The sequence below is a fragment of the Sander vitreus genome, chromosome 13 (genome assembly GCF_031162955.1).
Source record: "Sander vitreus isolate 19-12246 chromosome 13, sanVit1, whole genome shotgun sequence".
Classification (NCBI taxonomy): domain Eukaryota; kingdom Metazoa; phylum Chordata; class Actinopteri; order Perciformes; family Percidae; genus Sander; species Sander vitreus.
The window spans coordinates 5552369-5563992 of record NC_135867.1 but is presented as its reverse complement, the minus strand read 5'-3'; the positions used below and the strand labels follow the sequence as shown (position 1 = coordinate 5563992).

The following is an 11624-nucleotide window of genomic DNA, read 5'->3' as shown; positions in this document are numbered from 1 at the left end:
CAAACACACTGTATAGTGCTCTATTTCCGTTTCAGGGAAAGGTTTCGAACACAGCTCTTGTCTGTGCTGGCTAAAAAGTTAAGGATTCAAAGCAGGCTACATGCGCAGAAGAAGACTGTGTGATATGGTTGAAAGCTCAGGAAAGAGGTTATAACAACTGGACACTGCATTGGGATCGTTTGTCAAGGTCAAGAATTAACTTCAATGTTTAACTTTTCAGCCATCACAAAGAGAAGTGAGAAGTCGCAAAAATGCTGTAGATGAAAACAGCTTCACAAAAATGGGGCTTGAAAGCTCCAGACTAAGCGTGTAAGTGGACCTTGAGTTAAGATTATCTTTACTTTTTTCCAAGGTCAAGAGTGAACTTTCAAAATTCAATACATTGTCATAGTTTTCATTGTATGATTATAGAACCAAACCACAGACAACCGCTATTTCAAAGTGCAACTTTTGGGATTATTATTTATCATTATCGTTCATATCCAAAAAGTATTTCTACTCTGTTTGTACCAACGCATTAATACAGCAGTGGGAGTAAAGGTCTTTTATTCTCATACGGATGATGCAATCACCTCAACAAACACAGAGAAGACATGAACTGTGCAATTGATATGTATGTGACATTTTTTATCTTATACAGTATGTCCACAATTAAGAACATTGTTGTTATTGCAATATTTCTGTTGAAGCAGTTGCTGGTTTGCCACGTTTTAACGATTCAGTCTGAACTTACAACAATGAACTACTTGTTAACTCTATTTTATCTGTGAAAAACAATCATTGTGACACCAGTCCCAGGTCTCAATCATGAAGTGAAACTTCCACTCACAGTTAGTGTCATTCTGTGATACTGTAGCAGCTCCAGCCTTTTGATGCTCCTCAAGTGTTTTGGCTCTGGTGTTTCTTGGTTTGCAAACAGCAAAAACTCTTCTGTGGCGTATACAAAAAAGAGTCACTTTATCACCCCATTTCAATTACTAGCACTGTAAGACGGTAACGCCAACTCTGGGTGTCAGTCTGCTCCTTGTCTATTGATTGCTACGTCAAAAAATGTAGCAATCCCAAAGCTTGCTCCTCATGAAATCAATCCAAGGGAAACCATCTTACATGAATCTTATTCACTAGAATTAAAATCTCACAACAGCTTATTTGGCAATACAGAAACTCAAATTATTCTTCAAATATGATTTCCAGCTGAGAATGGGTGCAGCACATTGTCTTAAAAAAATAGAGATCACTTTCAGCAATTAATCGTAACTTCCCCTACTGTTACTCCTCCTTACACGTGGCTCTTCTCTGAGCATGTCCATTCACTTGCCCTTTAGCCTTCACTCTATCATCTCCCAACTTTCCCTCTGCTTGAAGCTTCCGGATCAGATCATGGGGACCCTTCCCCATCAGAGCCGACGGATGCCTGTAGGAGCCTCCCAGGCGGTCCCAGAGAGTGAAGTACTGGCCGTAGTTGTAGTCGAAGAAGAGGTGGTGGTCAGTGTGGTGAGCTGAGCCGTTGATGGCACCCGTCAGAGCTCTGGGCACGCGATAGTCCCCGTCATGGATAGAGATGGTCCAGATGTTGACGAAAATGTACAGGGCCAAGTAGAGAACCTTGTGGAGGGGGAAGAGGAAGGGGTAGATGTGATATGGGAGTCCCTGCATGAAGCCGTCTACTGGATGAAAGGCATGGCTGGCAAAGGGAGAGGGGATCTTCCATATGTGGTGCGGTTTGTGAAACAGCTGTTGGGGAGAAGAGAGCAAAGAGGTCAGACGGAGAAAGTTATTGCTTTGTGATTTTGTCTGGCCCTTTTTTTATAATTTCCAATTATTTATGGTTATTATACAAACGTGTCAAATGAGTCACCATGGTGAAGACACTACAGAAAGATGCTTTCACTTGTGTTGTTTACGTTTATTTTCCTATTAGAACTTAATGACAATATACTAATTCATTACTCCATAATTCATACCTCAACCTAACCTAGTTCTTGGTTATTTTTAGTTTTATAACAGTTTGTTCATTTAAGGTCTAACAGGGAGTTCTCTAGGGTCTAATTGACCCCAAACATAAGTAACGTCACAGTGTAAAATTTGATTAGATAAAATAAGATTAGATAAAATAAATCTGTATTAATCCCCAGAGGGAAATACAGGTGTCATAGCAGCAACAGCAATGATAATGAAACCCAGTAGAGATACAGGTAAGAATATAAAATATAGAATATAGAACCAAACCAAGATAAAAATTCATACAAATATGAATAAAAATAAAGATTAAAGTAAAACACTGAGCAGCTGGCTCTAGATATCTGCACTTGATATTAACATAGTCTATATCTTTGACGTTCCGCTTCCAGGATAGCTCTGGTGCCGCAGGAAATTCCGCTGGATGCGTGTCTTTTCCGTTTCCTTCTGCTGTTTTTGTGTTGGAATTTTAAATTTGGTGGATTAATGAGGACTATGGTTAACTGCTCCTCAGATCTCTGCAGGGTAAATTGAGACAGCTAGCTAGACTATCTGACCAATCTGAGGTTGCTCTCGCACAACTATTTTGTAGTGGCTCTCTGCGGAGTTTAGCGCCGCCCATTATGATTCTGATTGGTTTAAAGAAATCCCCGATTGCTATGTGAAGTAGTCAGACCCTCCATCAGCGCGCTTTGGAGGAGGGTCTGGCAAAGTGAGACTAATAATAACAATGCATTATGGTCATTTCTGTTTGTCACCTACTGTGTAAGCCCAGTGTGGTAACAGAAAGGGCTACCACCTCAATATATGTATTTACATATACCTCAATATTGGGGAAAAATATTAGCTTGGAAATCCAGACCCAAATCCAAAAGATTAAGGGTATGGCAATGAGTAATGAAATGGCCCATTTCAAAATCTCACTGCACGCAACTGGATAACACTACGACCAATCACAACAACCACCAGTGGGTTTTCGCTAAGCCCCCGTACGCTTAGCTACCAGCGCAGCTAACTGGTAGATTAAACTCTTGCCGTATCCGTTCGGCAAAACAGCAAAAACGTCCTTCTTGCAAAGGAAGGATTCGAGCACCGTCTTCTGTTCCTCTTTTAGATAAAAAGCCAAGTCTAACTCGTTCATTGTAGCAGCCAAAGCCGTTTCAAACAACTGGTGTTCACCAGTAGCCATCTTGCAATGTTTACTAATGACTTGGATGTCGCAGCACTGTTGTCATCTGTTTAGCTCGCCTCTTGCCCCGCCTATATCAGATACACCGATGTGATTGGAGCAGCTTGGCTACAAGGGCATAGTTAATGAGCATCATTACTGAATGCTAGAGTAACTCGCTGAGCAAATTCAAATTGTGCTCTCGCGAGAACTCTGGATTTCCAGGGTAGAAAAAATGGTTATTTGGCAATTACTATTGTTATTTTTACACATACAACAGAGCTTTGGGACTCCAAACAATAAGCAGGTAAAGTTAATGTCATTAAACAGTGGCGAGTAGAGTTGATACATTGGCATTATCTGCTGTTATTTAGTGAATATGTCGGCCGATAAAAGAAATTGCAGAACAGGAATGAAACCTGGACAAATAAAACCAGAACATTTTGGGGGGGGGGGAATTTGGTGAATATTAAGATATTAAAAATGGGGAAACATTCCGATTGACTCTATCATAGTGGTGAATAGGCAACGTTGTGGTATCATAACAGAAACAAAAATAAAAGCAGTTTGGGCCGATATCTACAGTACCTTTCAGTAATTATATTGTCAAAACAATGAAGTGCTGATGTTAAAATGCACCCAACAAGTGCCTACCTAATACGTTTAAAGGGAAACCCCCAGTTGTACTGACCTTGTAAATAAGCTTATGATGCAGGAACCGATGAATCCAGTAGATACACATGTCAGTGAAAAACAGGAAGGAGATCATACTCAGGAAGAGCCCAGGCCAACCTGAAAGCACACAGACCATGTCACCACCAAGAACATGGTACGTTCAGGGTTTTCAAACGCATGAAATATAATAAAACAACTGTAAGCTGGTGAGGTCATTCTTTAACACTTGTATACTGTTTTCCTCGGGTCAGATTTGACCCGTTTTTAAAGTTTTTTATATCAGAAATATGGGTTGCGTTCAACTAAATTGCCCATAATAACATGGATGCATGCATGTACGTTATATGGATACAAGGTTCTTCACAAGTTAAATTAATTATTACTTCCATTGAATTGTGGGTGTTTTATTCAACTTTATAAGCATTTGAAAAAAATTGTTTCAAAACGTCATCCTGGCTAAACTTTGACAGAAATTGTGATCCACTCAACATCTTCTGATCTGAACTCAAAATAATTCATAATTTCTGCTTTTTTCAACTCATAAATTAGGTATAATGTCATATAAATTAGGTTTATTGACCGTGAAAAAAAAAAAAAAACAGCATAGAAAAAAGTGACAAAAAGTTTTAAAAAGCATTACAAAAAAAAAAAATTCAATTTTGACCCGGAAGGACAACATGTTGAAGACAACACGAGGGTTAACTTACCCAGCGGAGAGTCATTGACATTGTCGTACAGTTTGCTGTATCCTCTAACTTCAGCAAAAAACAAGGCCACCGTGGGTATGCTGATCCAGGGAAGAGAGGTCATAGCATATTTGATCTCCCTCTGAACCTGATTCTAAGTAGGAAAAAAATTAAAATAAAACAAAATAATGAATAAAAAAGAGGAAATATATAAACATAATAAAAAAAATACAGAGGTTATATGGAAGCATTTCTAGTAACACCCCTGGTATCCCGGGTGGTATGAATTTGTTGTCAATAAGGAAAAAATCCAAAATAACACCAGGCTTAGCCTTCTCCAACTCTTCTCGTGCTCCTAAGTCATTATATTCTGCGGTACTGACTTTAGTTAAATGTAAGACACTTTACTGAGTCAAAGCAACACACATTTTTAAACAATAAGATCATCAACTACTATCCATTAAGACTTAAGGCCTCAGAATGCTCCAAACAAAGTGCTTTTTAGATTGTCTGACAGCACCCACACTTTCCAACAGGATTTGAAACTGTGGCCAGGTGTGCAAAGGTGTGCCAGTAAGCAGGGTTCTTTCTCAAGCTTTCCATTTACATTATTCGCACAACTACTTCTGTCACTTTCCTGTGTTCAGCCAAGACCAACATCATGAACACATCAACTACAAAGTAATGCAAAAGACACAGAGGGGTTATTTGAAATCATACTAAAGCCTTTATAACACTAACTAAAGGCTTCACACCAACACAAAAATCATGCAATTGATTTGAGTCTTTGATGCCATAGTATGTACACTATAATTCACTCCAAAAACACAAAACACTACAATGTTGAGTCGATTTCTCTGTGACACAGTCTCACCAAAACTGAGCATCATTACGCTTCAAAAAGGCGGTATTTATTAACTATATTGCATTTTATTCTGCAGGTGTTCCAAGAAATTAGTCCCCTCCTTGTAGATGTAAAGTTAGCTTGATTGCTTAGCGTTTAGCATTGACAACACACAGTTTATAACAACACATACAATGAGATACAGGCTTCATACCTCTAAGAACTGTGGGTGTTTCATCAGATTGTGGTCGAAAATGAAGAAGTAGCTGACGGCTCCCAGGCCCAGGTACAGGACTGCAGCCCCGAGGTTGGTCAGCACCAACAGGCTGATGATCTGCCGCAAGGCCCCGTCTTCAGGCCACGATGCAGGGAACACATATGGGGTGAGGACATAATAGTCTGCAACATTCAGCACAAGATCCATGGTCGAATCTGTAAAGTATGGACAGAGAGTACACATAATAAAAAGATGCTAAGAACACTGCATTTCCCAGAAGCCCTGTTGTATGAATCCTTTGAGACATGTTTTTGGTAACAAATTAATTAACAATTAATAAATGGTTTAAAACACACTATAATGTATACTGTGTTAATTAATATTATTTGTCAACAACAACCTGTAAAAATCGATAACAGGTGTACAACTGTTATTGAACGATTGACAGTATAACATAACAGTTTAAATCTTATAAAATATGTCTTCATACATCTTCAACTGAGCAAACTCAATCTGCAATGATGTGAGGCTGAAAGCTCTAAAGGAACTCTAGTAAGTGGACCTTGAGTCAAGACAGGTTTTTTTTAAACTATATGTCTTAATTAGATATTAACACATTTATAAATAGTTTCAGCCCTGCCTGTAAATGATTTATCTGGCAATTTATTAATAATAAAATGAGATATTTTTTTGTAAGTTATACATGTCATGAATATAATAAATCATTAACACTGTGAATAGATTTATTTTCCTTTTAAGTAAAAGTATATTTTAAACCTGAATAAACTACTGACCACACGCGTCCAATAATGCTAGAAATATCACTGCTTTTTGCTGATAGTCAGTGGTGTAGTCTACGTGATACGCAGGTATACGCAGTATACCCACTAAGAAAGCTCCAGGATTTCCATATACCCTCTTAAAAATGCCCAATGACACGCAACAACATACTTTCCATTATATTTTTGATATATTTTGAATTGTCATCTGTGTTTTCCTTCTTCACATAGGCTGTAAATTGCATAAAAGTGTATCCGAATACAGGAAATGAAGTCGTTGATGCTCAAAACTTCCCTGGGGGAGGACACCCAGACCCCCACTATGATGATATTAAATTCATTAATCCTGTGATCGAGATGTCACAATAAACGTTATATGTAACTTCCTGACTGTTACGTATCACCACGAAAAAGTAAATATAGGCTATATATTACTATATGCATTGCCAAACAGGCTGCATCGCATGTTAAAAGCGAATAAGTGCGCGTCACTGTCACATTGTTAATATAAAGTTAAATGTACAATTTTAAACAGAACTGTACCTTTCGAAGGTTGCGTGTATTCCGGTACAACCGTGAAGGGATGAGTACTAAACTAAAGGTGAGCGAGCGACCAATCAGTACTGAGTTGCATTTTACGTCATTCAAAAGGCATCCAATGAGCGCGTAGTTTCTCATCACGGCAGGCTTGTTTTGATTTCCGATTGGCCAATTGGAGGATCTGATCATGGCGCTACAGAAACAGGTCTTCCCCGCTCATAGGTCCTCTCACAGCTGGAGCAGGGGTCGAAACGCCCCTTATGATTGATATACAAAGCATATTTAAGCATCAAGCTCTTCTCCACTGCTCCACTTGTGGTGCTGTAAGGACAGCACATGGCCACATTTTGTGTTTATCGATACAAAGCTGTAGGCTGTCTTGTATAATAAATATGACTACCTCTGTTATGCATATGCCCAACGTTTCAATCCTTGTGTACAACTTTGAAGTGATTTAATGATCATAAATGTAAAGATGAAATGGCTGCATTTCTACTGCGTCTGATATGCTTCTCATTATCCCAATCACACACACTCACACAGACGGCAGCAAGCAACCATGCAAGGTGCTGGCCTGACCATCAGGAGCAATTTATGGTTCAGTCTCGTACCCAAAGGCACTTTGGCATGTTGGCAGGAGGAATGGGGATCCAACTGCCAACCCTGTGATAAGTGGACGATTTGGGTTACCTCCTGAGCCACAGCCACCCTGTACTCTGAATTTTCTTCTGTGCAAATACAATGATAAAACAAGAAAAGTAACCTCAAGTGTAAAAAGTAACCGTTTCATTATGCTTCCAAACTGAACACAATCCAACATCATGAATACAAAAATGTATATTAGAGGAAATGTATACAGCAAAAATAGTCAGTGTTTGAAACACATGGAATAAGATGAATTCATTTTACAGTAGGCATCATTCCCACACTGAATGCGACAGTTTCTAAATATTTCCTTAATATAGCAAATCAGTTTGTATCTGCATATTTTACGGCGGTACCAGCTACAACCAGGCACAGCTGCACTCCATTCTCTCTTGTAACCAAACATCCTTCACAAACGTACAAATTAAAGGTTGTCTCATTTGTACCCAAACATATAGGCTACAACCTCGAGGAAAAGAAACTCCAAAGGTCACATTAAGCTTCAGGCTATATAACGTAGGGCCCTATATGCATAAGCAGAGTGAAGCCATTTCTTATTTTAACGTCATATTCAAAGACTGAAATGCCGAATTTTCCAGAACATGCTTCTTAATAGTAAAAGAAGAAGCATTAAATAAAGTGTTCTGAGTTGTGTACTGGTGCAGGTAGATCACTAGACTTTGACGCAGCACAGTTATTCGTTATTTGCACCTTCAAAATGGAGCTGTTTGGTTTCCTGACTCCCAACCAGCCACAAGGTGTCGCCAGTGCTCTAAGGCTTGTATGTCTGTTTATTTATTTAGGATCCTCATCAGCTCCTGCATTGCATTGATGGGACAATGCAATAATTAACACGCACATTACAATACATAGTAGACAATACAGGAATAGGAAATTACAGAAACTAAACATACACAATATAATTGGATTTGAACACAACTCATATGATAATGACAAAATACACACAAAAGACAAAGGCACACACATAGACGGGACAGCTCCGCCAGTGCAGTCATAGGGCATTCCATACATTCATGTTTAACAATTTCTAAGACAGTTACACACCACAACGCTGTCATCACATAACGTCCGTTTCATCCTTTCAGGACCCGTCTCCAGGTATGAGAGGGAGCAGCCTTTGACACACTGTACTTTATTATATTTGACTAAAGACGCTGTGTCATACATGGGTATTATAGTGATACCATTGGAGATTAGCTAATTATAAATAAATAATAATACATTTGATATTATTAGACAGACTATAAGTTCTTATCTTATGGCTAAAGGAATATAATTATTTTTACTACAGCAGTGGGAAGGTATACTCTTCCATAAACTGCACACTTGTATTTCTACAAGTTTTAAATTGATTTGATATTAATATGTGAGCTCAATTCCAATGTAAGGATAATCATTGTTTATAGCCAGAATGTATACTGTGGGGCAGTTATGTCAACAAGCCACCATCAGAAGCTTTTGAATGATTTGGCCCTTCTGCAGGGTGTGATTGTTGTTTATGTTTAAAGAATGGCTCTTGTTTTCTTGCTCTCGTCCTTTTCCTTTTTTTTGCCAGTTGTTTTTGTTCCCTCTTTTTTCTTTCTTTACTGTTAAATAGAAGCCATTGCGGATTTTCCTTCTGATTAATATTCATTATGATGTTTATATTACCACCAGGGACTGCCAAACATTTTAAATACACATCTTCTCCATCCACAGCCCTTAAATTACCACGAGGGGCCCTCATTGAACCTAAAACCCTGCAATTAAAAATATTTTGATCTTTAATTGCCGATACATTAAGTTAATGTGCTGAAGTTTCACCTTCGAAAATTGTGCTTTCACCTCAATAACATGAAAGTGAATGGAAAGTAGTTAGTGCTGTTCCAAGCATTACACGGACATCATTAGTTTGTCGTGAGTGCACCCAAAAAAAATCAAACCTCCACCACTGATGCTGCAAATATCGGCACTGATTTGAATATTTTTAACTTTATTATTATTATTATTATTCAGTGGGTTTTATTTCCATCTTATGCATTCTAGCTATAGGTATTCTATTTTTATCTTATTCTTATCTTATTACTATTATCAAATGAGTCTAATTTCCCATCTTATTTGACTTATTTTATTAATCTCAATCTTATTTTTTATTAACGATGGCATTCAATTGGTTTTTTTTGCACATTCTATGTCTACTTATGTCATGTCATTGCCTTATTTTAAATCACTTTGTGCTGCATTTCTTGTATGAAAGGTGCTGTACAAATAAAGTTTTTTATTATAATACCATTTTTTTTATAATTAAATTATTATCGAGCTACACTCTGCCAGCTAGAGTGTGTTTTTTTTGCACAGAGATTAATACAATATAGCCTACACAATTTGCAGTAGTGTTTACAGTGTTATGTGGTTATCTGTTGCAAACCCTCATTCTCCCACCTACACCAGTTCTAGTGATTTCCTGCCATTAGCATGACATTCAGCACGGCTGCTGCCCTTTAAGCATCAAGCTCTTCTCCACTGCTCCACTTGTGGTGCTGTAAGGACAGCAGATGGCCACACTTTGTGTTTATCGATACAAAGCTGTAGGCTGTCTTGTATAATAAATACGACTACCTCTGTTATGCATATGCCCAACGTTTCAATCCTTGTGTACAACTTTGAAGTGATTTAAATGTAATAATAATAAATGTAAAGATGAAATGGCTGCATTTCTACTGCGTCTGATATGCTTCTCATTATCCCAATCACACACACTCACACAGACGGCAGCAAGCAACCATGCAAGGTGCTGGCCTGACCATCAGGAGCAATTTATGGTTCAGTCTCGTACCCAAAGGCACTTTGGCATGTTGGCAGGAGGAATGGGGATCCAACTGCCAACCCTGTGATAAGTGGACGATTTGGGTTACCTCCTGAGCCACAGCCACCCTGTACTTTGAATTTTCTTCTGTGCAAATACAATGATAAAACAAGAAAAGTAACCTCAAGTGTAAAAAGTAACCGTTTCATTATGCTTCCAAACTGAACACAATCCAACATCATGAATACAAAAATGTATATTAGAGGAAATGTATACAGCAAAAACAGTCAGTGTTTGAAACACATGGAATAAGATGAATTCATTGAACAGTAGGCATGACTTGCTTTAGCTGATTATAGTCATTCCCACACTGAATGCGACCGTTTCTAAATATCTTGTATGCATGAGTAAAATAAATCTCAGGGCATTTGTTTGTGGAAGCCTGACTGGAACCGTCTCTACTTAATAAGGAGAAAGTTGGAAAGTAGAGCTGGAACTGTCTAACAGACTGTGAAGGCATCTCCCTCTGTGTGCAGACACACATCAACCAATCAGGATATCTGCAGAGAGGCAACCCTCATGCTGAGCCCCAGATTACCTGCTGCTCATCATCTCCTTAGTAGGCAACAACAGTGTCACTTTGGGAAATGTAATCAAAAACTGGAGAAACTTGTCACCACTGGAGACACAGTGACTGTTCAACTTTTGATGCCATAATTTATATTATCACTGGGTTGATGGGACTAAGATGAATGTGATGACCTTTCTGACAAATATATACTGTGTGGATATAAATATATATATATATATATATATATATATATATATCCATAAAAATAATCAGTAATGATAACAATGTACTCACCAACTTCATTGTTGAGATTTGGTAACACGGCCATGCTAAAAAGAAAAACGATTATTATGACATTTCTGGGGACTCACGTTTACCTCCAAATAAAGTGATTTGACTAAACGGCTGTTGTGTTTACAAACCACTCTGATCATCTTACTGTTTATCTTGCCCCATGTTGCAGTGATGTCGCCGTGTTCCCAGATGTTAGCAATTACATTACCATGGCTATCATAAATGACAGCCATTTAAAAAAAAATAAAAATACGACCAACCCACAGAAATGACCTTAATTTTACAAAGAAAGATTGATGCAGGATACTTTTTCAGCAGCTCCTCATGAACTTTCTTCCTATGCTGAAACCTGCTGCTATCTTATACATTGTGTGCGGGAGGGTGTGTGTTGTCTGGGAGGGATGGGAGGGTGTCACTCAATTGCCTGTATCCCAAAATAC

The 11624-nt window shown here is 38.3% G+C and overlaps 1 protein-coding gene across 1 annotated transcript; it reads right to left on the bottom strand.

Annotated features, from left to right (window-relative positions):
• Positions 1-529: 529 nt before the first annotated feature.
• On the bottom strand, positions 530-6940 carry LOC144527981 (lathosterol oxidase-like). Its single transcript, XM_078266358.1, has 5 exons — positions 6872-6940; positions 5547-5764; positions 4510-4642; positions 3819-3919; positions 530-1734 (listed from the first exon to the last, which is right to left on the bottom strand). The coding sequence occupies exons 2-5, from the start codon at positions 5754-5756 to the stop codon at positions 1270-1272; spliced, it is 909 nt and encodes a 302-aa protein (XP_078122484.1). The 5' UTR covers positions 5757-5764; positions 6872-6940; the 3' UTR covers positions 530-1269.
• Positions 6941-11624: the final 4684 nt, after the last annotated feature.

Coding starts and splice junctions, on each gene's coding strand:
- LOC144527981 (XM_078266358.1), bottom strand. CDS start 5,756: ATGGATCTTGTGCTGAATGTTGCAGACTATTATGTCCTCACCCCATAT. Junction 4,643..5,546: donor AACACCCACAGTTCTTAGAG/GTATGAAGCCTG, acceptor TTTCCTACTTAG/AATCAGGTTCAGAGGGAGAT. Junction 3,920..4,509: donor TGTCAATGACTCTCCGCTGG/GTAAGTTAACCC, acceptor GTGTGCTTTCAG/GTTGGCCTGGGCTCTTCCTG.